This window comes from Bos indicus, chromosome X (genome assembly GCF_029378745.1).
Source record: "Bos indicus isolate NIAB-ARS_2022 breed Sahiwal x Tharparkar chromosome X, NIAB-ARS_B.indTharparkar_mat_pri_1.0, whole genome shotgun sequence".
Classification (NCBI taxonomy): Eukaryota; Metazoa; Chordata; class Mammalia; order Artiodactyla; family Bovidae; genus Bos; species Bos indicus.
This window is the reverse complement of record NC_091789.1, coordinates 103,616,656-103,643,445: the sequence shown is the minus strand read 5'-3', so window position 1 is coordinate 103,643,445 and position 26,790 is coordinate 103,616,656. Positions and strand designations below refer to the sequence as shown.

Below are 26,790 nucleotides of genomic sequence, written 5' to 3'. Positions count from 1 at the left end.
AGAGGAATACTGCATTTTACAGTCCACATACCTATCATTATTAAGTGCTGGAAGCACTTAAGAGTTAGAATGAATCTTCCAGATTAACGCCAGTATTTCTCAAAACATATTCTATAAACCCTCGTTCCACAGGATGTTAATAGGTGTGCATGCATGTGCACACGCACATATATACACACACATACACACACAGAGTTCTGTGGTCAGGTTAGGGAAATACTGCTTTATAAGTAGGTTTCTTTACTGCAGGGTTTCTCAGAGACTTTAATAGGTGAAAATTCATTAGCAATCTCCAGTGTTTGTAGTGTCAACATATTTTACCTTAGAATCTTTTTTTTTTTTTTAACAACTTATCTTGTGGGACTAGTAGTCACTAGGAACAAAGTTTAGGAAATGTTGGTATAATCCAATCTGCTCATTTTATTGAAGCAGTATACTGTAGGGGTTAAGAGCACAAGCTTTTGAGTCACATACTGCTTCATTTCTGACCCTCAGCAAGTTACTTAAGCTTTTCGGGTCCTGATTTCTTTATTTTTGCAATGAGGATAATAATAGTTATTGTTGTGTGTCTTAAATGAGTATATAAATATGCAATATTTACATAAACCACTTAGAATAGTGCTTGGTACATAGTGATTGCTCAATAAAGGTTAGATATTATTATTTAATCCACAAGGAAAATAAAACCTAAGATCACACAGCATGTCAATATCAGACCAGGTCTCCTGACTCCCTGTCCTGTATGGATTTCTCAACTAATGAAAATGTCTTTGGAGATTATCAAAAACTCTTTCTAAAGCATTTAAATATTATTGCACCACAAAACCAAAAAATAAGTTCTAAAAAGACAACTTTAAAATAAGGGCAATGGTTTTTAGGAATGACAGCTTAGCTGTGGTTTTCCAATTACAAAGTGAGATCAAAAGAGGAGGTTCTGGTAGTGAAAAAAAAACAATTTCAATTCCTATAAAATATCAGACCACTGCCACCAGGGCTTCCTGGGTAGCCCTTCTCTTTACTGTAAGTACCAAGAGCCTTGGGACTCAGGATGCTCAGGAAAATACTCCTTTTTGAGATAGGCTGTTTTTTGAGACCTTCCAGGACTGATTTTATATATATATATATATATATATATATATATATATATATAGAGAGAGAGAGAGAGAGAGAGAGAGAGAGAGAGATGGAGATATAGATATGATATATGCTGCTAAGTCACTTCAGCCGTGTCCAACTCTTTGCAACCCTATGGACCGCAGCCTGCCAGGCTCCTCTGTATATATATACAATTGTTTGGCTCTGATAGAGAAGGGAATACATAGTCATAGAACATTTAATTTCTGTCAGTCCCTTATCATAACTTATCTTAATCTTCATCATAGTCCCAAGATTTAGACATCATCTCCATTTTACAAATGAGGAAACTGAGACCCAGGTCTTTTGAGTGATTTGGCCAAGAACTCAGAGTTAAGAAATAATATATCTGTAATTCAAACTTGGCTCTGTCCAGGGTTTCTCCCACTACATTATACTTTCCTTGATTGAAAGAATCAAAGTAAAGCCAACTGAATTTAGACTTCTGAGAAATGGAAGAGGAGCACGACCCTCATCCCTAGAAATTACATTTCCTTGATATAGAAAAACACTTTACCAGTTTTATATTGATTTATTTTGACCTTGCCTCATTCCTAATTTGAGATGGTTTCTAATAAAAGATAAATCTACAATCAGGTTATCAGAACAAAAAAAATCAAAGCCATGAAAAGGAGGAGGAAGCAATAATGCTACATACAAGGGCTAATGTAGTTAATATGACTGAACACTAAATTTGGTTTTCAGCTTCTTGGAAGTCAAGCCAAAAGTTATCTGCTTTTAGGAAAGCTTCATATAAATTTTTATCTTAAGAGCAGGTAGGGTGGCTTGAAAAACACTTTTAAACAGTTAGTGTTAGTCACTCAGTCGTGTTTGACTCTTTGCAAACCCATGGACTGTAGCCCCCCAGCTTTCTCTGTCCATGGAATTCTCCAGGCAATAATATTGCAGTGGGTAGCCATTCCCTTCTCCAAGGGATCTTCCAGACCCAGGGATCAAACCTGTATCTCCTGTATTAGCAGGCATATTCTTTACCATCTGAGCCACCAGGGAAGCAGGAGGAGAAATTAGTGTTTGGTAAATACAGTTTCAGTGTTACAGAAAAAAAAGTTCTAGAGATTTCTTGAAAAATAATGTGAATATAGTAGGTCCATAGCCAGATTTATAAGAAACACCTTTAGACAACCCTAACATTTCTTGGTTCCCTGATGGTTTCTACCTATGAAATGATGGACATCTGAAAGCTTGAAATGGTATCACTACTGCCTTCTCTGGAACAGAATCCAGTGCTCTGCCTATTGATTCTTCAGCCTAGCACACTGAACTGTATTCACTCACTCATACCTTCACTTTGGCCTTTGGCAAACGCATTAACATTTACACTGAGAGCAAGTATGCTTCTGGAGTTGCTCAAAATTTTGGAATGCTTTGGAAACAGATTTCTTGACCTTAGGGGGATATTAAATTTAAAATGCCCCCTTTAGAGGGCAGAGCCGAACTGGTTGAGTAGGAGGACATAGAGTTTGTATCTCCTCACAACTAGGGCACCTATCAGGCACTGGCCAGGAACCTCAGACACCTAAGGAAATGAGAGGAACCCTCGCACAACTGGGGAGGGTGTGGGGGAAAGGTAGGAGGGACGAGAAGTGGAGGCCAGATAGAACTGGCAACCCTGAAAGGTGGCTGAGAGAAGGAAGGGGTTCCCATGTTCAGAGGGGCCCACTCATGGCAAGAATATCAGCAGAGTCAGGAAGAGACCTCTGGGGAATCATTGGATCAAAAGGGAACTACTCAGGCACCAGAGTGCGGCCTGGGACGCAGGCATGAACCTCTGCTCTCTGAGGCCTTCTCCGGCTACACAGGTCCTGTGGACATGGGAGAGAGGGAGCAGGGAAGGAAAAGTAAAGGAGAGATGGGACCAGTGTCTGCCAGGGGTAGCTGAGGGAGCAGAGGGGTTCCTATACCCATCCACAATGAGGGGATCAGCAGGGACTGAGACTTTCCAGTGACTGGGGAGGAGCAGGGAATGGCTATTATTTTCCCTGCCCACTCGAACAGGGGAGCCTGCCGGGTTCCTGGGCCTGAACCTCCAACTTCTGAGGCCCCCTCCAGTTGCAAGGGTCCTGGAGACAAGGGAGGAGTTCAGTTCCATTCAGTCACTCAGTCGTGTCCGACTCTTTGCAACCCCTTGGACTGCAGCACGCCAGGCATCCCTGTCCATCACCAACTCCTGGAGTTTACCCAAACCCATATCCATTGAGTCGGTGATACCATCCAACCATTTCATCCTCTGTTGTCCTCTTCTTCTCCTGCCTTCAATCTTTCCCAGCATCAGGGTTTTTTGTCCCCCCCCCCCCGCCCCGCCCAGTTAGTCAGTTCTTCCTATCAGGGGGCCAAAATAATGGAGGCTCAGCTTCAGCATCAGTCCTTCCAATGAACACTCAGGACCGATCTCCTTTTGGACAGACTGGTTGTATCTCCTTGCAATCCAAGAGACTCTCAAGAGTCTTCTCCAATATCACAGTTCAAAAGCATAAAATCTTCAGTGCTCACCTTTCTTTATAGCCCAACTCTCACATCCATACATGACTACTGGAAAAATAATAGCCTTGATTACATGGACCTTTGTTGCCAAACTAATGTCTCTGCTTCTTAATATGCTGTCTAGGTTGGCCATAACTTTTCTTCCAAAGAGTAAGAGTCTTTTAATTTCATGGCTGCAATCACCATCTGCAGTGACTCTGGAGACCCCAAAATAAAGTCAGCCACTGTTTCCACTGTTTCCCCATCTATTTGCCATGCAGTGATAGCACTGCATGCCATGATCTTAGTTTTCTGAATGTGAGCTTTAAGCCACCATTTTCACTCTGCTCTTTCACTTTCATCAAGAGGCTCTCTAGTTCTTCTTCACTTTCTGCCATAAGGGTGCTGTCATCTGCATATCTGAGGTTACTGATATTTCTCCTGAAAATCTTGATTCCAGTTTGTGCTTCATAACGCCCAGCATTTCTTGTGATGCATTCTGAATATAAGTTAAATAAGCAGAGTGAAAATACACAGCGTTAATGTACTCCTTTCCCTATTTGGAAAAAGTCTATTGTTCCATGTCCAGTTCTAACTGTTGCTTTCTGACCTGCATACAGATTTCTCAAGAGGCAGGTCAGGTGGTCTGGTATTCCCATCTCTTTCAGAATTTTCCACAGTTTGTTGTGATCCACACAGTCAAAGGCTTTGGCATAGCCAATAAAGCAGAAATACATGTTTTTCTGGAACTCTTTTGCTTTTTTGATGATCCAGCTGACGTTAGCAATCTGATCTCTGGTTCCTCTGCCTTTTCTAAATCTAGCTTGAACATCTGGAAGTTCACGGTTCATGTATTGCTGAAGCCTGGCTCAGAGAATTTTGAGGATTACTTTATTAGCATGTGAGATGAGTGCAATTGTGCAGTAGTTTGAACATTCTTTGGCATTGCCTTTCTTTGGGATTGGAAGGAAAACTGACCTTTTCCAGTCCTGTGGCCACTGCTGAGTTTTCCAAGTTTGCTGGCATACTGAGTGCAGCACTTTCACAGCATCATCTTTCAGGATTTGAAACAGCTCAACTGGAATTCCATCACCTCCACTAGCTTTGTTTGTAGTGATGCTTCCTAAGGCCCACTTGAATTCACATTCCAGGAAGTCTGGCTCTAGGTGAGTGATCACACCATCGTGATGATCTGGGTAGTGAAGATCTTTTTTGAACAGTTCTGTGTATTTTTGTCACCTCTTCTTAATATCTTCTGCTTCTGTTATGTCCATACCATTTCTTTCTTTGACTGAGCCCATCTTTGCATGAAATGCTCCCTTGGTATCTCTAATTTTCTTGAAGAGATCTCTAGTCTTTCCCATTCTATTGTTTTCCTCTAATTCTTTTCACTGATCACTGAGGAAGGCTTTCTTAGCTTTCCTTGATATTCTTTGGAACTCTGCATTCAAATGAGTACATCTTTCCTTTTCTCCTTTGCTTTTGGCTTCTCTTCTTTTCACAGCTATTTGTAAGACCTTCTCAGACAGCCATTTTGCTCTTTTGCATTTCTTTTTCTTGGGGATGGTTTTGATCGCAGTCTCCTGGACAATGTCAAGAACCTCCATCCATATTCATCAGGCATTCTACCAGATCTAGTCCCTTAAATATATTTCCCACTTCCACTCTATAATCATAAGGGATTTGATTTAGGTCATACCTGAACAGTCTGGTGATTTTCCCTACTTTCTTCAGTTTAAGTCTGAATTTGGCAATAAGGAGTTCAAAATCTGAGCCACGGTCAGCTCCCAGTCTTGTTTTTGCTGACTGTATAGAGCTTCTCCATCTTTGGCTCTAAAGAATATAATTAATCTGATTTCGGTGTTGACCATCTGGTGATGTCCATGTGTAGAGTCTTCTCTTGTGTTGATGGAAGAGGGTGTTTGCTATGACCAGTGCATTCTTTTGGCAAAACTCTATGAGCCTTTTCCCTGCTTCATTCTGTACTCCAAGGCCAAATTTACCTGTTACTTGTTTCTTGACTTCCTACTTTTGCATTCCAGTCCCCTATAATATAAAGGATATCTATTTTGGGTGTTAGTTTTCAAAGGTCTTGTAGGTCTTCATAGAACCATTCAACTTCAGCTTCTTCAGCATTACTGGTTGGAGCATAGACTTGGATTACCGTGATACTGAATGCTTTGCCTTGGATACAAACAGAGATCATTCTGTCATTTCTGAGATCGCATCCAAGTGTTGCATGTCAGACTCTTTTGTTGACTATGATGGATACTCCATTTCTTCTAAGGGATTCTTGTCCACAATAGTAGATATGATGGTCATCTGAGTTAAATTCATCCATTCCAGTCCATTTTAGTTCGCTGATTCCTAGAATGTCAATGTTCACTCTTGCCATCTCCTGTTTGACCACTTCCAATTTGCCTTGATTCATGGACCTAACATTCCAGGTTCCTATGCAATATTGCTCTTTACAGCATCGGACCTTGCTTCCATCACCAGTCACATCCACAACAGAATGTTGTCTTCACTTTGGCTCTGTCAATTCATTCTTTCTGGAGTTATTTCTCCACTGATCTCCAGGAGCATGTTGGGCACCTACTGGCCTGGGGAGTTCATCTTTCAGCGTCCTATCTTTTTGCCTTTTCATACTGTTCATGGGGTTCTCAAGGCCAGAATACTAAAGTGGTTTGCCATTCCCTTCTCCAGTGGACCACATTTTGTCTGAACTCTCCACCATGACCCATCTATCTTGTGTGGCCCTACATGGCATGGCTCATAGTTTCATTGAATTAGACAAGGCTGTGGTCCATGTGATTAGATTGGTTAGTTTTCTGTGATTGTGGTTTCTGTCTGCCCTCTGATGCCCTCTCTCAGTGCCTACCATCTTACTGGAGTTTCTCTGACCTTGGACATGGGGTGTCTCCTCACGGCCCATGCTCCTGACCTTGTCGGCTGTGCGGTGCTGAGTGGAGAGTGGCTGAGAGGAGATACCCCATGTCTAAGGAGGCAAAGGAGAAGGGGGTAAGAAAACTAGAAGAGAGACAAAAGGGTGCCCTTAAGGGGTGGCTGGGGGAGGGGAGGGGCTCCCACAGTGAGAGTGACCCACCCATACTGATGGGATCAGCAGGCACTAGGAGAGACTTTTCCGGGGTAGGAGTGGAGCAACCAGTATTTCCCCTGCCTGCTCGGCCCCAAGCAAGTCTTCTGGGGTCCCTGGCCTAAACCTCCACCCTCTAAGGCCCCCTTCAACTGTGCTGAGACTAAGCCCTACCCCCAAAAGCCACCATAGGGACTTTTCCTGCAGCACTGATTCTGAATCTAGCCAACCCCCTAAGCCCCACGCCCCAGGCCCAGGCTCCACTCCTGCATAAGCACCACCACCCCACAATCAACCTTTTCTGGGCCTTTTTAAAAAATTATTTATTTATTGCTATTGTGTACTTATTGCTATTTCATTTATATTTTTCTTCTAATATATATATTTTTATTTTTCTAATTATGTTTTTAATTCTTTGTTACTGATTGGCTCTTTTTCTTCTGCACTGCATAGCTTATGGAATCTTGGTTTCCAGGCCAAGGGTCAGGCCTAAGCTCCTGTGGTGGGAGAACTGACTCCAAGCCACTGAATGAATTTAGAACCTCAGACCCCAGGGAATATTAATTACAGTGCATTCTCCTGGAGGTCCTCATCTGAGCACTGAGACCTGGCTCTACCCAACCACCTGAAAACTCTAATGCTAAATGTCTCAGGCCAAACCAGTAAGACAAGAACACGGCCCTATCCATCAAAAAACAAACAACAACAACAAAAAATAAGACAACAAAAAAAAAAAATAGGTTACAGACGAAGGAACAAGGTAAAAACCTAAAAGACGAAGTAAATGAAGAGGAAATATGCAACCTACCTGAAAAGGAATTCAGAATGATGATTGAAGATGATCCATAATCTCAGAAATAGAATGGAGGCAACAGATCAAGAAAATACAACAACTGTTTAACAAGAGCCAAGAAGAACTAAGGAACAAACAAGCAGTGATAAACAACTCAATGTGGGCAAGCTCAGTCACTCAGTCATGTCTGACTCTGTGACCCCATGGACTGCAGCCTGCCAGGCTCCTCTGTTCATGGGATTTTGCCAAGCAACAACACTGGAGTGGATTGTCATCTCCTTCTGCAGGGGATCTTCCTGACCAAGGGATCAAACCTGCAGCTCCTGCACTGACAGGCAGATGTTTTACCACTGAGCCACCTGGGAAGGCAAACAACCCAGTAGCTGAAATGAAAAAAAAAAATACACTATAAGGATTCAATAGCAGCTTAATTTGGAGAAGGCAATGGCAACCCACTCCAGTGCTCTTGTCTAGAAAATCCCATGGACGGAGGAGCCTGATAGCCTGCAGTCCATTGGGTTGCTAAGAGTTGGACACGACTGAGCGACTTCACTTTCACTTTTCACTTTCATCCATTGGAGAAAGAAATGGAAACCCACTCCAGTGTTCTTGCCTGGAGAATCCCAGGGACAGCGGAGCCTGGTGGGCTGTGGTCTATGGGGTTTCACAGAGTCAGACATGACTGACACGACTTAGCAGCAGCAGCAGCTTAATTGAAGCAGAAGAATGAATAAGTGAACTGGAAGATAGAATAGTGGTAAAAACTGTCAAGGAGCAAAATAAAGAAAAAAGAATGAAGAAAACTGAAGACAATCTCACAGACATATGTACAACAACATTAAACACACCAACACTCAAATTATACCAGTCCCAGAAGAAGACAAAAAAGAGAAAGGATCAAGAAAATATTTCAAGAGCTTATCATCAAAACATTTCCTAACATGGGAAAGGAAATAGCCTCCCAAGTACAGGAAGAGCAGAGAGTTCGACACAGGATAAACCCTAGGAAAAACACAAGAAAACACATAATCAAACTAACAAAAACTAAATACAAAGAAAAAATGTTAAAAGCAGCAAGGGAAAAGCAAAAAAATAACATACAAGGGAATCCCCATAAGGTTAACTGATTTCTCAGCAGAAACTCTGTAGGCCAGAAGGGAGTGGCAGGATATATTTAAAGTGATGAAACAGAAAAACATACAACCAAGATTATTCTACCCAACTAGGATCTCATTCAGATTCAACAGAGAAATCAAAAGCATTACAGAGAAGCAAAAGCTAAGAGAATTCAGCTCCACCAGACCAGATTCACAAGAAATACTAACTGAACTTCCATAAACAGGAAGCACAAGAGAAGAAAATGACCTTTTGCTGTCTCGTTCACAGGGTTATACAAACGCATATATATGGAATTTAGAAAGATGGTAACAATAACCCTGTGAATGAGACAGCAAAAGAGACAGTGATGTATAGAACAGTCTTATGGACTCTGTGGGAGAGGGAGAGGGTGGGAAGATTTGGGAGAATGGCATTGAAACATGTAAAATACCATGTATGAAACAAGATGCCAGTCCAGGTTTGATGCACGATACTGGACGCTTGGGGCTAGTGCACTGGGACGACTCAGAGGGATGGTATGGGGAGGGAGGAGGGAGGAGGGTTCAGGATGGGGAACACATGTATACCTGTGGTGGATTCATTTTGATATTTGGCAAAACTAATACAATTATGTAAAGTTTAAAAATTAAATAAAATTAAAAAAAAAAAGAAAATGACCTACAAAAACAAACCCAGAACAGTTATAAAAACTGTAATAGAAACTTACATATCGATAATTACCTTAAATGTAAATGGATCAAATGCTCCAATGAAAAGACAAAGACTGGCTGAATGGATATAAAAAGAAAACCCATATGTATATGCTGTCTACAAGAGACCCACTTCAAACCTGGGAATACATATGTGAGACAGAATGTGAGAGGACGGAAAAAGATACTCCATGTAAATCAAAAGAAATCTGGAGTAGCAATTCTCTTATCAGTTAAAATACACTTTAAAATAAAAACTATTACAACAGATAAGGAAGGACACTACATAATGATTAAGGGATCAATCTAAGAAGATATAACAATTATAAATATTTATGCACCCAACATAGGAGCACCTCAATACACAAGGAAAATGCTGACAGCTGTAAAAGAACAGTAACATGATAATAGTTGGGGGGGGTTACCACCCCAATTACACCAATGGACAGATCATCCAGACATAAAATTAATAAGAAAACAGAAGCTTTAAATGACACAATGGACCGGAAAATTTTAATTGATATTTATAGGACAATCCACCCAAAAGCAGCAGAATAAACTTTCTTCTCAAGTGCCCATGGAACATTCTCTAGGATAGATCATATCATAGGTCAAAAACCAAGCCTCAGAAAATTTAAGAAAATTGAAATTGTATCAAGAATCTTTTCTAACCACAATGCTATGAAATTAGAAATCAATCACAGGGGGAAAAACTGTAGAAAATACAAACACATGGAAGTTTGTAACACTGTGCTGTTGAATATCCAAGAGGTTACTAAAAACAAAACAACAACAAAAAAAAAACCAGGAAATTAAAAATACATTAAAACAAATGATAATGAAAACATGACGACCCAAAACCTATGGGATGCAGCAAAAGCAGTTCTAAGACAGAAGCTTATAGCAATTTAATCTCACCTCAACAAATAAGTAAAACATCATATAAACAATATTAACCTTACATTTAAAGCCACTAGAGAAAGAAGAACAACAAAAAAATACTCCAAAATTAGTAGAAGGAAAGAAATAATAAAGATCAGAGCAGAAATAAGTGAAATATAAACAAAGATAATAGCAAAGATCAATGAAACTAAAAGCTGATTCTTTAAGATAAAATTAATAAATCTTGACACAGAATCATCAAGAAGGGGGGAGAAATCAAATCAATAAAATTAGAAATGAAAAAGAACTTACAACTGAAACCACAGAAATACTAAGGATCATAAGATACTATTCATAAGCAACTAAATGACAACAAAATGGAAAACCTTGAAGAAATGAACAAGTTCCAAAAAAGGCACAACTTTCAAAGACTGAATCAGGAATAATTAGAAGATATAAACAAATCAATAAAACGTAATGAAATTGAAAGTGTAATTTAAAATCTTCCAACAAACAAAAGCCCAGAACCAGAGGATTTAACAAGCAAATTATATTAAACATTTAGAGAAGAAATAACACCTAACCTCTCAAACTCTTCCAAATAATTACAGAAGGAGGAAAATTCCCAAACTCATTCTATAAGGCCACCACCACCCTGATACCAAAATCAGAAAAAGACATCACAAAGAAAGAAAGTTACAGACCAATATCACTGATAAATATAGATGCTGAAAATCCTCAACAAAATAATAACAAACAGAATCCAACAACACATTAGAAAGATCATACAACATGATCAAGTGAGATTTATTCCAGGGATGCGAGGATTTTTCAATATATGCAAATCAATCCATGTGATACACTATATTAACAAATTAAAGAACAGAAACCATATGATCACCCCAATAGATGCAGAAAAAGCTTTTAACAAATTCAACACCTATTTATGATAAAATTTTCTAGAAATTGAGCATAGAGGGAATCTGCCTTCACATAATAATGACCATATATGACAAACACAGTAAACATCATTCTCAAAGCTGTAAAACTGAAAGCATTTCCTCTAAGATCAGGAATAAGACAAGGATATGCACTCTCGTCACTATTATTCAACATAGTTTTGGAAGCCCTAACCGTGGCAGTCAGAGAAGAAAAAGAAATGAAAGGAATCCAAATTGGAAAAGAAGTCAAATTGTCACTGTTTGTAGATGACATGATACTATACATAGAAAAGCTTAAAGATGCCACCAGAAAACTACTAGAGTTAATCAAAGAATTTGGCAAAGTTGCAGAATACAAAATTAATGCATAGAGATCTCTTGCCTTCCTATAGACTAACAATAAAAGATCAGAAAGGGAAATTAAGGAAACAACCCCATTTACCATTGCAACAAAAAGAAAAAAAAAAAAAAAAAAACCTAAGAATAAACCTACCTAATGAGCCAAAACATCTGTACTCAAAACTATAAAACACCAATGAAAGAAATCAAAGATAACACAAACAGATGAAGAGATACACCATATTCATAGCTGGGAAGAAGCAATATTTGAAAATGACTGTACTGCCCAAAGCAATCTATAGATTCAGTGTGAGCTCTATCAAACTACTAAAAGCATTTTTCACAGAATTAAAAAAAAATTACAATTTGTATGAAAACACAAAAGCCACTAATAAAACAATCTTGAGAAAGAAAAATGGAGCTAGAGGAATTACGCTCCCTGACTTCAGACTATACTATAAAGCTGTAGTAATCAAGACAGTATGGTTTTGGCACAAAAAACAGAAATATAGATGAGTGGTACAGGACAGAAAGCCCAGAGATAAACTCATACACCTATGGTCATCTAATCTATGACAAAGGAGGCAAGAACATACAAAGGAGAAAAGACAGCCTATTCAATAAGTTGTGCTGGGAAAACTGGCCAGGTACATGCAAAAGAATGAAATTAGAACACTACCTAACACCATACATAAAAATAAATTGAAAATGGTTTAAAGACCTAAATATATGGTGAACAGTATAAAACACTTAGAGGAAAACATAGGAAAAAACTCTGACATAAATAACAGCAAGATCTTTTTTTTTTTTTTTTTTTTTGACTCATCTCCTACACTAGAGCCATCACAATACTGTAATTATCCTCCGATTAAAACTAATTTAAAAGCCCCAAAAAAGAAAAAGAAAAACAAAAATAAGCAAATGAGACCTAATTAATATCTTTTGCACAGGCTAGGAAACCATAAAGAAGACGAGAAGACAACCCTCAGGATCGGAAAATATATTTGCAAACAAAACAATGGATAAAGAATTAACTTCTAAAATATACAAACACTCATGCAGCTTAATGTAAAAAAAAAAAAAAACAGCCCAATCAAAAAATGGGCAAAAGACACAAATAGACATTTCTGCTTTATTGACTATGTCAAAGCCTTTGACTGTGAGGATCACAATAAACTGTGGAAAATTCTGAAAGAGATGGAATACCAGACCAGCTGACCTGTCTCTTGAGAAATCTGTATGCAGGTCAGGAAGCAACAGTTAGAACTGGACATAGAACAACAGACTGGTTCCAAATAGGAAAAGGAGTACGTCTAGGCTGTATATTGTCACCCTGCTTATTTAACTTACATGCAGAGTACATCATAAGAAACGCTGGGCTGGAAGAAGCACAAGCTGGAATCAAGATTGCTGGGAGACGTATCAATGACCTCAGATATGCAGATGACACCACCCTTATGGCAGAAAGTGAAGAGGAACTACAAAGCCTCTTGAAAGGGAAAGAGGAGAGTGAAAAAGTTGGCTTAAAGCTCAACATTCAGAAAATGAAGATCATGGCATCTGGTCCCATCACTTCATGGGAAATCGATGGGGAAACAGTGGAAACAGTGTCAGACTTTATTTTGGGGGGCTTTAAAATCACTGCAGATAGTGACTGCAGCCATGAAATTAAAAGATGCTTACTCCTTGGAAGAAAAGTTATGACCAACCCAGATAGCATATTCAAAAGCAGAGACATTACTTTGCCAACCAAGGTCCGTCTAGTCAAAGTTATGGTTTTTCCAGTAGTCATGTATGGATGTAAGAGTTGGACTGTGAAGAAAGCTGAGTGCCGAAAAATTGATGCTTTTGAACTGTGGTGTTGGAGAAAACTCTTGAGAGTCCCTTGGACTGCAAGGAGATCCAACCAGTCCATCCTAAAGGAGATCAGTCCTGGGTGTTCTTTGGAAGTACTAATGCTAAACCTGAAACTCTAATATATTGGCTACCTCATGCAAAGAGTTGACTCACTGGAAAAGACTCTGATGCTGGGAGGGATTGGGAACAGGAGAAGGGGATGACAGAGGATGAGATGGCTGGATGGCTTCACTGACTCGATAGACATGAGTTTGGGTGAACTCCGGGAGTTGGTAATGGACAGGGAGGCCTGGCGTGCTGCGGCTCATGGGGTCACAAAGAGTCAGACACAACTGAGTGACTGAACTAAACTGACATACAGATGGCCTAGAAGCAAATGAAAAGATGCTCGCAATCACTAATTATTAGAGAAATGCAAATCAAAACTACCATGAGAGACATCCCTGTTGGTACAGTGGATGGGAAAACACGTGTTAACGCAGAGGACACTAGTTCAGTCCCTGCCACAGAAGAATTCCACATGCCATGGAGCACCTAAAGACCATGTACCACAACTACTGAACTCCCACTGTAGAGCCCAAGAGCCACAACTACTGAGCCCACCTACTACAACTACTAAAGTCCATGTGCCTAGTGCCTGTGTTCCGTAAGAGAAGCCACTGCAATGAGAAGCCCATACACCACAACAAAGAGTAGCCCCCATTCACTACAACTAGAAAAAGTCTCCATGCAGCAATGAAAACCCAGTACAACCAAAAAGAAATAAATTATATATATATATTTATACACACACACACACACACGCACATATATATATAAATATATAAATATATATATATATATATATATATATATATATATATAAACTACAATAAGGTTTTAATCTCACACCAGCCAGAACAGTCATCATCAAAAAATCTACAAACAGCAAGTGCTGGAAATGGTGTGGAGAAAAGGGAATCCTCTTGCACTGTAGGTGAGAATGTAAATTGACATAGCCTCTATGGAGAAGACTATGGAGGTTCCTTAAAAAACTAAACATAAAACTACCATACAACCTAGCAACTCCTCTACTCGGCATATACCCTGAGAAACACCATAATTCAAAAAGACACATGTACCCGAGTGTTCAGTTGAGTTCAGTTCAGTTCAGTCGCTCAGTCATATCCGACTCTTTGTGACCCCATGAATCGCAGCACGCCAGGCGTCCCTGTCCATCACCAACTCCCGGAGTTCACTCAAACTCACGTCCATGGAGTCGGTGATGCCATCCAGCCATCTCATCCTCTGTTGTCCCCTTCTCCTCCTGCCCCCAATCCCTCCCAGCATCAGAGTCTTTTCCAATGAGTCAACTCTTCTCATGAGGTGGCCAAAGTACTGGAGTTTCAGCTTTAGCATCATTCCTTCCAAAGAAATCCCAGGGCTGATCTCCTTCAGAATGGAATGGTTGGATCTCCTTGCAGTCCAAGGGACTCTCAAGAGTCTTCTCCAACACCACAGTTCAAAAGCATCAATTCTTCAGTGCTCATCTTTATTCACAGTCCAACTCTCACATCCGTACATGACCACTGGAAAAACCATAGCCTGGACTAAACGGACCTTTGTTGGCAAAGTAATGTCTCTGCTTTTGAATATGCTATCTAGGTTGGTCATAACTTTCCTTCCAAGAAGTAAGCATCTTTTAATTTCATGGGTGCAGTCACTCAACATCTGTAGTGATTTTCGAGCCCAAAAAATTAAAGTCTGACACTGTTTCCACTGTTTCCCCATTGATTTCCCATGAAGTGATGGGACCACATGCCATGATCTTCGTTTTCTGAATGTTGAGCTTTAAGCCAAATTTTTCACTCTCCTCTTTCACTTTCATCAAGAGGCTTTTTAGTTCCTCTTCGCTTTCTGCCTTAAGGGTGGTATCATCTGCATATCTGAGGTTATTGATATTTCTCCCGGCAATCTTGATTCCAGCTTGTGCTTCTTCCAGCCCAGCGTTTCTCATGATGTACTCTCCATATAAGTTAAATAAGCAGGGTGACAATATACAGCCTTGACGTACTCCTTTTCCTATTTGGAACCAGTCTGTTGTTCTATGTCCAGTTCTAACTGTTGCTTCCTGACCTGCATACAGGTTTCTCAAGAGGCAGGTCAGCTGGTCTGGTATTCCCATCTCTTGAAGAATTTTCCACAGTTGATTGTGATCCACACAGTCAAAGGCTTTGGCATAGTCAAAAAAGCAGAAATAGATGTTTTTCTGGAACTCTCTTGCATTGTCGATGATCCAGCGGATGTTGGCAATTTGATCTCTGGTTCCTCTGCCTTTTCTAAAACCAGCTTGAACATCTCGAAGTTCACGGTTCATGTATTGCTGAAGCCTGGCTTAGAGAATTTTGAGCATTACTTTACTAGCATGTGAGATGAGTGCAATTGTGTGGTAGTCTGAGCATTCTTTGGCATTGCCTTTATTTGGGATTGGAATGAAAACTGATCTTTTCCAGTCCTGTGGCCACTGCTGAGTTTTCCAAATTTGCTGGCATACTGAGTGCAGCACTTTCACAGCATCATCTTTCAGGATTTGAAATAGCTCAACTGGAATTCCATCACCTCCACTAGCTTTGTTCATAGTGATGCTTTCTAAGGCCCACTTGACTTCCCATTCCAGGATGTCTGGCTCTAGGTGAGTGATCACATCATCGTGATTATCTGGGTCATGAAGATCTTTTTTGTACAGTTCTTCTGTGTATTCCTGCCACCTCTTCTTAATATCTTCTGCTTCTGTTAGGGCCACACCATTTCTGTCATTTATCGAGCCCATCTTTGCATGAAATGCTCCCTTGGTATCTCTAATTTTCTTGAAGAGATCTCTAGTCTTTCCCGTTCTGTTGTTTTCCTCTATTTCTTTGCATTGATCGCTGAGTAAGGCTTTCTTATCTCTTCTTGCTATTCTTTGGATCTCTGCATTCAGATGCTTATATCTTTCCTTTTCTCCTTTGCTTTTCACTTCTCTTCTTTTCACAGCTACTTGTAAGGCCTCCCCAGACAGCCATTTTGCTTTTTTGCATTTCTTTTTGCATTTCTTTTCCATGGGGATGGTCTTGATCCCTGTCTCCTGTACAATGTCATGAACCTCCGTCCATAGTTCATCAGGCACTCTATGATATCAGTCCTTTAAATCTATTTCTCACTTCCACTGTATAATCATAACAGATTTGATTTAGGTCACTGCAGCTCTATTTACAGCAGCCAGGACATGGAAACAATTTAAGTGTGCATCAATAGATAAATGAATAAAGAAGATGTGGTACATATCCACATTGGAATATTAGTCAGCCATAAAAAGGAACAAAATTACATCATTTGTAGAGATGTGGATGAACCTAGATTCTGTCATACAGAGTGCAGTAAGTCAGAAAGAGAAAAAGTATCATATATTCACACATGTATGTGGAATCTCGAAAAATTGTACCAATAAACTTAGGTCCAGGACAGGAATAAAGAGGCAGATGTAGGGAATGGACATGTGGACACAAGCAGAAAGGGGAGGCTGGGATGAACTGGAAGATTAGATTTGACATAAATGTACTATCATGTGCAAAACAGATAGCTAGTGGGAACCTGCAGTGTAGCAAAGAGAGTTCAGGTCGGTGCTCTGTGATAACCTAAATTGGTGGGATGGGGGTTGGTGTTGGAGGAGGGTCCAAGAAGGAGGGGATATAAGGTATAAATATGGTTGATTCACTTCATTGCACAGCAGAAACTAATATAACATTGTAAAGCAATTATACTCCCATAAAAATAAATGGCCCCTTTGTTTTAGCTGCTACAACAACTGGCAATTATAAAAGTCTGGAGACATTCCAAAGACAACACTGAGGAAGGAAAGGAGAATTGACAGACCAATAGAGCTGCTAAGGCAGCAGCATTACAAGATTCAAGCTCCATACTTGGGAGGATACCTGCTGCTCATCTAAGGAACAGAGATGAGTTTCTGAATGATGCACATTTGATCAACATACTGGGCTTTGGTATATGCTAAACTGCCACTCTACTCTTTGTGAAGTCACACAAGAAACCACACTAAAATTAATACATTAAATTATTCATTGTGGGAACTGATAAAATGATAGCCTGGGAAAAACAATTCTTTTGGAAACCTTCTCCCAAAGTAATGGCTGAAATATGTCAGAGGTGTCATATCTGTCCTAAGCAGAACCCAGAAATACCTATTCATACTTCTCACTGCCACTTTCCTTTGCTTCTGGGTCATTTTGAAATCTGGCAAGTGGATTTTACCTCGCTATCTCCCTTTCAGGGATGCAAATATATTCTGATGATAGTATGCATGTATTCCCATTGGGTGGAAGCCTTTCCTTGCAGATGAGTAACTCTCCTTACAGTAGCCAAAACACTGTTGAAAAGGATTATTCCTACTGAGGGAATTCCCCTGGAATTACATAGTGATAACGGTGCCCATTTCATTGTACAAATTCCAAATGTTATTTGTAAAATCCGGCTTCTACATTTCCACTGTAACTATCATCCTCAATCTTCTGGTCCAGGGGAAAGAAACAAAGCTGTAATCAAAACTCAACTGGCAAAACTCTCTGAGGCTATAGGCCTTCCTTGGCCTAAACTGCCATACATAGTCCTATTACACTTAATATCTATACCCTTTGGAAAATACAAACTGTCACTATTTGAAAAAAAAATTATTGAAAAATCCATGATTCTTGACTTAGGACTATATAATCCCCTTCTAGTCAAGGGAGATCTTTTACATTATTGTCAAAGTCTCATTAAAACTGACCCAGAAGTGAGGCAAATGGCCCCTAATGTGGATGGCTTTCCCAAGATTTGGACAAGGCTGGTACTCTCCATGATCCCCATCAATGAAATCCCTCAAGTTAACCTTGTTCTAATTGCTGCCATCATAGAGTTGTTACATCTCCTTCATTATGTAATAATTGATGATGCATCAACTTGCTTCTCCTTCTTATAGACATATTGTCAAGGAGTGAAATTTTTCATGAATAGGTTTATGGCCAGGAATGAAAATTTAGAGGAAGTGACCCTGGTCCTTCGGTTCTTTGATTTTGACTATAAAGGACTGGACAATTGAATTTTTGGGACTCCTCGTTGAAGCTACAGTTTTATTAATGTGCTTTGTCCTACTACATAGAGTAGGCATCCTCCATGAATGGTAATTCTATCTTATATTAACTTTGCTGGGAATAAGCCTGTGGCTCCAATTCTTGGCCATTTAATTACTCTATTTCACTTGGGATTCTTTCACTCACCAAGGCCATGAGTTACCCTTAGTCCTCTTTATATTAAAATGACTGACTTTTATTGGGATAGTTTTTACTAGAGTTATAGTATTAGCTCTCTTAATATCCATCTGGACTCTTTATACCTGGGAAAATAATGCCTTATTCTGCATTTCCAAAAGTCTAGCCACTGGAGGAAATCTAACAAATTGTTGGATATGCCATCAGCATCCTAATCATTCGCTGAATACTGGGATCCCCTTGCTTTGGCTATCTCTAATCTTACTGGTAACTCTCTACCATATGTTATTCAGAACTCATCTACTTGAATCCACAGTTCCCTTTCCTTGTTTTCCTTGTTTGGAACCAGATAACCCCTCAAACAGTTTCTTAGGAATATGTGTTCTAATGAGGCCCTGTGGTTATCCAGAAACAAGAAATCCAACTTCCAAACACCCAATTTATTTCATTGTTCAACAACAAAATATATTCTCATGATAACCCCCATATATTCCAACAAGGAAGGCTTCTAGGCTGCTCGTATATAACCAGCCCATGGCTGAATTTCACCTTTGACGTCTCCTTTCTCTGTGCTCCAGTGAAGTTGCTCAGTCGTGTCCAACTCATTGCAACCCCATGGACTGTAGCCTACCAGGCTCCTCCATCCATGGAATTTTCCAAGCAGGAGTACTGGAGTGGGTTGCCATTTCCTTCTCCAGGGGATCTTCCCAACCCAGGGATCGAACCCAGGTCTCCCCCATTACGGGCAGACGTTTGTCCATTTGAGACACTGGGGAAGCCCTCCATCTATGTATTTGTGGTTGGAAGGTTGCCACTCAGGGCATATCCTGCCTCAATGCCCTAACACCAGGTTCTAATGTGCCCTAGGACTTTTAATCGGAGAAGGCAATGGCAACCCACTCCAGTACTCTTGCCTGGAAAATCCCATGGACGGAGAAGTCTGGTAGGCTGCAGCCCATGGGGTCATGAAGAGTCGGACACGACTGAGTGACTTCACTTTCACCTTTCACTTTCATATATTGGAGAAAGAAATGGCAACCCACTCCAGTGTTCTTGCCTGGAGAATCCCAGGGACAGGAGAGCCTGGTGGGCTGCCGTCTATGGGGTCGCAAAGAGTCGGACATGACTGAAGTGACTTAGCAGCAGCAGCAGGACTTTTAATAGTTCATTAGACTGCGTTAAATTTGTCAGAAATTACCAAATGGCACATACAGTCTACTTTCTGCCTCTGCCAAGAAACCCCTTCTGAGGGATTTCAAAGGTTCCCAAGATTTATTTAAACCACACGGGGAGTTGGTGCCACTGACAAAATTATTCAAAACCCCTCTGCTATCATAGCAGACACAGCTAATGCCACAGCTAAAACAATAAGCACCCAAAAAGACTCCCTGAATTTGCTTGTCCATCTTGTGTTAGATAAAAGCTTTTCCTTGAATTACCTTCTAGCAGAACTTGGAAGAGTCTGTGTCATCTTAAATACCACCTGTTGTACCTGGATAAATGCCTCTGGTACAGTAGAAACTCAAATTGGAATCTTACAAAACAAGTTCACTTGACTTCATTCTGATAGTGTTAATACTTCCCTAATGTTTGGTTTGTTTAGTTGGTTACCCTCAAACATTGGATCTTGGTTCAAAACTGTTTTGCAAACTGGCTTATTACTGTTAATAAATGCTGTCAGCTTCTTTATATTGATAAAGTGCTTGCTTAAATTGATTACTTCTATATTTAACCATTCTACTGCTCAGCTGATACTCATCCCAATCGATATACTTGAGGCAGCACAACACCATGTTGCTTCCAGTGAATTTTCCAATCTATCCACTGATTCATCACAAACCACCCTCTAAAGGACATGATGGACCTGGAGCAGACAACCAATTCTGGTTATGTGGAAATAAGAATTGCTCCAATGATGTTTTCTTCAGGAAAAGGCATGGGCAAAAGGGGAAAATGTGAAAATAACTATGTCAGGAATGACTAAGACATGACCTGAAGACCTCCGTATTTGCTACCAATGCTGGACTTTCGCTGAACATTCTAAATTAAAACTGCTGAATAGTTGCTGAGTTGCTAAAAGGAAAGATTGATGTTGAGAACTAGACTTTATCTTCCTAAGAAAACACAACTGTCCCTAGTAATGACTGAGATTCATTCCATAACTCAAATCTTATGTATAGAATAATTTTACCCTCCAATCCATATTGTTGGTAAACAGCTTGCATAACCCTGCATTGATTTCCCTCTTCCTGTAAAAATCCTAGCCATTTTCCCCTTGTAGGACACTATTCTGGTTTCTTCTAGACTTTCTGTGATCCCTGAATTGCAATTCTAAGACCCCAAATAAACTACCTTTTTGCCTCTTCACAGTTAGTAATCCTTATGTTTGATATGGATTTAAATTAGCCTGGGCCATATCTCCTATGATCGATAGAAAAAATTAAGCAAAAACTAGTTGTAACCCTTCCCTGTTCTCAGCCTGACGGTAGAAAGAAAACTGACAGGAAGGAAGTGAATTCTAAAAGAAAGAGGCTGGAGTTGGGGAAATACAGAGTAGTATCTGGAAAGAAAAGACATAAAAGAGGCTCTAACTAGGGTCAGCTGTACACAGACACCAACTGGCCTCGCAATGTCACCTCTACGTTTTTTCTTCCTGGATGAGCAGAGCCAGGTCCACTCTGTTACACCTCTTTCCTATAGCCAAGCTCGGGGCTGTACAGATGCTTTTGCCCCCAAACACACACATGCAAGTTGAGGAGCTGGACTGATGGTCTGAGCAACTGTTGGGGTAGAAGTCAAGAGATGGGCAGGGAAACCCTGGATAAAGGAAGTAACCCTCTGGGAGGCAATGCCACTCGGGGAATTCAAGAAAGGATGTTACAAGTGCAGCAAGTCTGTATAAAAGGCTGGAGTAAAGGGGTGTATGAGGTAACCGCTGGGGAGCCAGGAGGAGCTAGGATCGGAGGAGACAGGACAGAGAGGGACCCAGCAGGCAACCACCCAGCGCGGAGGCGGCATCAAGTGAGAGAACGACTGGTACAGAACCACCTCTTCTTTGCGTGCCGCAGCCGCCTGCAGGCAGGTCCCAAGGAGAAGAAAGTTCAGTTTGGGTGAAACGGGGTGTGAACCGAGGAATATTACTCCGGTCCCGCGCGGAAGAGGGCGTCAAAGAGCACTCTAAGAGTTGAGAGGGTGTAGCTGGGCTTGCGGCTGAGCATCGAGAGGGAATCCCCGGCTCCCAGCCTCGCCGATCTCTTCTCCTTACCTTGGGCACCGTGATATGGTCCATGACCGCGGATCCCCACACCCGGAATCCTTAGTGCAACTCAGGCTGCTGCCGCCACCACGGTTCTCGCAGCCTTCTTGCCCAACCCTGGTTCTAGCCCCCGCCCTCCCTCTCGTGCTTCAAGTTCTCGTCACCTGATCCTCGCGGAGGCTTCTCTCGCGACACTTTGCCTTCCGCCGCTAACGCCATCTTGCTTCCTGGCAATGCCCTTTTCTTTGGGCGGTCCTGTCAAAATGCCATTCCTTTGGTAGGGGTGTGTACCCAGTAACATCCGACTCTTAGCGACCCTTTGGATTATAACCCACCAGGCTCCTCTGTCCATGGGATTATCCAGGCAAGAATACTGGAGTGGGTTGCTATTTTTTACTCCAAGGGATCTTCTCTACCCAGGGATGGAACGAGAGTCTCTTGCATCTCCTGCTTTGGCAGGCAGATTATTTACCACTGCACTATTTGGGAAGAGAAACTGCTAAATATACATTCTAGCTTTCTAAGGACGCTTGGTTTAAATAAAATCCCGTGATTGGGAGCTTTTTTCATATTGTTTAAGGGAAAAACTATTAGGACTGTAGAAAGGAGGCAGAACAGTAACATTAGGCTCACAAATATTTCTAGGACTGCTTCCATTTTCTTAAGAGTAAAAACAGCAACAACAACAGATTGTCCTAGTTCAGACTTCAGGTTTGGCCCAGGAATTCTTAAGTCCCAGACTCAAGTGCTGGCACCCTTCTCACAACCCATGATGCTGTAAGGATTCTGAGTACCAATACCATTCCACTATTCTTTAATGTTAACAGAGATGGCACCAGTCAAAGATAACATAGACTACTCTGTGGTGATGACTGAGTTTCTGAAGAGCTTCCTGTGAGACCCTGGGCAAGTCACTATAGAATATTTTTGAGATGGTTTATAAGTATATTTTCCTTTCACTCCTCTCATCCAGGGGGAGTCTACTGCCATAAACCTAGTTAAAGCCTGAACTATTAGAGTAGCCTCATAACTTTGTCACCAAAGATGTGGGAAAAGGACCAGGGACCCACTGAACCACCTCTCAGATGAAGTGCAGCTACTCTGTAGTGTTCTCTGAATCAGGATTATGATGGCAAAAAGAACAGTCTGAGACTCGAAAAACCTGGATTTTACTCTCAGGTCTGCTACTACTAACTTGCTGTGTGACCTTGGGCAAATCATGTCACCTCTCTGGGCCCTGTATTCTAGCTAAAACCTCTATCTTGCCTCAATTATTGACATAGTTTGGTCACCATGTTTTGGCCCTGGTTTCCCTAGAATCTGTCCTCAATATGGCATCTTCCAGACTCTAGAATCTATAGTGATGTCACTCGTTTGCTTGAAACCTACCAGTGGCTCTCCATTTCAGAGAAAATCCAAATCTTTACATGGCTTAAAATAAGCCTACATGTGATCTAAGCCTAGTGCCTCTCTGACTATATCTTCTATCACCCTTTTCTTTCTCTCTTTATGTTATATTGATCTTCTTGTTGTTTCTCAAATATACCATACATTCTCCTGCCTCAGAAGCACTTGCTGTTCCTTCTGCCTAGAATGCTCTTCCCCCAGATATCCATATGCTCACTCCCTCATCTCTGTCGGGTCTCTGGTCAAATTCACAATGTCAGAGAATCCTACTTGAGCACCTTATATCAAATAAAACCACCACTACTTCTTCCCCAGAATTCTCTATCATCTTAACCTTTTTTCTTTATATTAATAATTATGAACACCACCTGATATACTATAAACGTCCTTGTCTGTTATTTGTCTCCCCTCTAGGATGTCAGCTTCATGAGGCCAGGGACATTTTGTTCACTGCTAGATCTCCAAAGTCTGGAACAGACCTGGAACACAGTAGGTATTCAATAAATATTTGTCGAATTAGTGAATTTTCTAAACTACCCCAAATTTTCTCTCCATTAACTTTAGCCATTCCTCCTAAAAGTCCCTACTTAAGGCAACTTAGTGTCATTTCAGAGGAAATTAAGGTAGAGATGGTGATTTGTCAAAGGTTTCAGAAGAATATCACATGTCAGATTGGACCCCCACAGGAGTAGATAGCATCTGGGACTAAGAAGGAAAATGTGGAAGGAAAAAGTATTAGATTCATAAAAAAAAAATTCTGTGAAAGGGATTCTATTATAATTTATTATTTATTTGTCTTCTGTCATTATGATGTCAGCTCTGTGAGATTTTTCTCTGTTCACTGCTGTAACCCAGTGCTTGGAAAAGTACTTGGCAAATAGTGAATGCCTGATAAATGCTTGCTGAATGACTAGATGAAAACAAATTACTCTAGACTCACAGCTGGTGTGGGCCAGAGGATAAACAACTAGATGGAAAGAATCTGAAGACAGGAAATCATTAGGAGGCTATTATGTCCATCCAAAAAGAGTTGTAAGTCAGTGGGGCTGTGGTTTTTTTTACTTTGTACCTAGAGCTCAGGTCTCAGATTAGCCAACATCTGAATACTAGTTGCTGCACTAAATCTCACATGTCCTGCTTTATATCCAAACCTCCAACTCAAATATTACTCAGTTATGTTCTACATTGAGGGATTTTCTGATATTGGGGGTTGGTGTTTCTCCCATGGTATCCTAGGGAAGTAAGTAGATGTGCTTTGCACCAATATCTCACTAGCTGGAGATACAACCACTGAAAGCTACTGCCAAAGGTCACCCATGATGTGGTGAATTATGACTGTTTAACAAGTCACAGAACCTTTGTGACCTCACTCCTGCTCAAAAGATAGCTTGATAAGTCACAACAGAGGGCAGCTCAGGCATAACTTCACACAAGTCATCAAGACCTCCTCCACCTTGCTGCTGGGGAGACGCCATCAAAAACAGACTGTATTTTTAGCTTATTTCAGTCTCATCTTGAGCCAACTACCAACAAACTTCTTTTGAAGACCTACTTGCCAAAAATCACTTTATTCATCATTTAGAGACAGCTTACCTGAATCATGCAGTGCATAGGGGATATCAGTGAAGAAGTCTGGCAAGACTGCATCACCCTCTTCCTACAGACTGGGATGTGCTATGATGCGGCAATAATCACCAATTCCCCACCTTGGTTGTTAGCTTCTTATCCTGAAGGTAACCTGTTCCAACTGACCCAGGAAGAAATTCAGATCTTGCTGGCGAGAGAAGGGAGAGAGAAGTTGTTTCTTCAGGGAATCACTCTTGCAGGGACCAAATGCTTGTTGATTCGGGACAACCTATACACTGAGGGCAACAACACCATGGATCTCCGCACCAAAGGCCAGAGTCGGGGCAGCCAAGCAGTGACAGTAGTTCAGATCGAGTCTGTATACCTTGTGGTGATGGGACAAAAAGGAACAGAAGGAGGGCCTCTCAACCTCAAGGCTTTTGAGATGGCGGGTTACATCAAAGAGGCCATTAATCAACACATGGCCCATTTCTAAGTAAATAAAAAGGCCTTGGTGTTTGACCTGGAATTTGAATTCAGTGTTATCTGATTCACCTTCCAGATTAACAGTCTTGAAGAAAATAAAGGGAAATTCCAGATCAGGTTTGGAGATGTGTGTGTGTGTGTGTGTGTGTGTGTAAGCTTGTTAGGAGAAGAGCAGATTGGGGAGTGAGTATTCAAGCATTTGAGTTTCTGTACCTTTTTTACACCTAGAACCATCTCTTCCATCTCAGCACTTGGAGGGAAGAGTACTGGACGGTGAACTAGACAGTCTTGGTTGCACTCCCAACTTTTTTCTAACTATGGTATCTTTTTCTCTCTGTACCTCAGTTTCCTTATTGGTACAATGAGGAATGTACTATGTCTCTAACGGCCCTATAAGTTCTGGAAATCTATGATTTTGTGATAATCATATTTATCCTTCAAAATTCAACACAAGTACACCTCCTCAAGGAATCTTTCTTTGCATCAACCTTTAGGGGTGACCCTAATTTGAATTACTAGAGTACTAACTCTATGGGTAATTTGTATGTACTTAATCTTACTCTGCCCAGAATTTCTTGAATGATTGTCCCGTAATCTTGTTTAACTTTTCACACACACATTAGTTTTGTTTTCCAACTTTATTATAATCTACAAAAAAAAAAAAAAAAACAAAACGACAGATGGTTTCCCTTCTATTTCTCTCTTCCCCTTCTAGGGTAACCCATCATGGGGCTTTGCCAGGGGAGTTGGCTGTATGGATAAATCAGGAAAAGAGATTTTTCGAAGTGGGGATTCTGCTGCATGTGGATGATCCAGGGTATTTGTGGGTAGATTTTGTTCTTCCAATTTGTGGTTCACCTTTGGACTACTTATCTATTCATTGTTGTCACCATCAGGGAAAACATGGGTGGGCAGAAGCTAAGAAAGGAGGTAAAAAGCTCTAACCATTCCATCTGGCTTGTTGCTAGCTACTGTGGACAAGCTGGCATGAAAGAAGACTGGAATGAGAAAGATGAGATTGAATAATAAACCATAGCACTTTTTGCCTGGAGAATTCCATGGACAGAAGAGCTGGGCAGGCTACAGTCTATAAGGTCACAAAGAGTTAGACATGATTGAGTGACTATCACTCATTTGATCCTACTGCCACCAGGAGCAGTAATTATGGAGAACCTTCTTCTCTGTCAATTTCAAGGAATAGCTTCAATACCCGCCATATATACCCTCACAAGCCTATAAAGGTCGAAGTTTAAACATGGAGGTTGTCAAAAATCTGTTCTATTCAATACAGATATAATGTTAGTCATATATGTAACTTATTTTAACTTATTTTAATATTTACTTTAAGAAGGAAAAGGTGATACAGTTGAATTCAATTTTAAGAATGTAGAATGTGTTTTATTTAACCCAGTATATGCAAAATATTGTTATTTAAACATATAATCAACAAAAATATTATTA

At 40.6% G+C, this 26,790-nt stretch overlaps 2 protein-coding genes across 3 annotated transcripts in view; one reads left to right on the top strand and one right to left on the bottom strand.

Moving 5' to 3' along the window:
* The window catches only part of MTMR8 (myotubularin related protein 8), a 287,800-nt gene extending 265,795 nt beyond the window's left edge, over positions 1-22,005 (bottom strand). For both annotated transcript variants that reach the window (XM_070783785.1, XM_070783784.1), the window contains exon 1: positions 21,880-22,005. In XM_070783785.1, coding sequence (XP_070639886.1) covers positions 21,880-21,903 — 24 coding nt within the window. In that variant the 5' untranslated portion in view covers positions 21,904-22,005. The remainder of the gene's footprint in view (positions 1-21,879) is intronic.
* Positions 22,006-24,877: 2,872 nt separating this feature from the next.
* On the top strand, positions 24,878-25,339 carry LOC109555128 (profilin-2-like). The gene has a single exon (XM_019955707.2). The coding sequence runs from the start codon at positions 24,878-24,880 to the stop codon at positions 25,337-25,339; it is 462 nt and encodes a 153-aa protein (XP_019811266.1).
* Positions 25,340-26,790: the final 1,451 nt, after the last annotated feature.

Excerpts from the sequence above, each read along its gene's own strand:
- LOC109555128 (XM_019955707.2), top strand. The coding sequence starts at position 24,878 with ATGCAGTGCATAGGGGATATCAGTGAAGAAGTCTGGCAAGACTGCATC.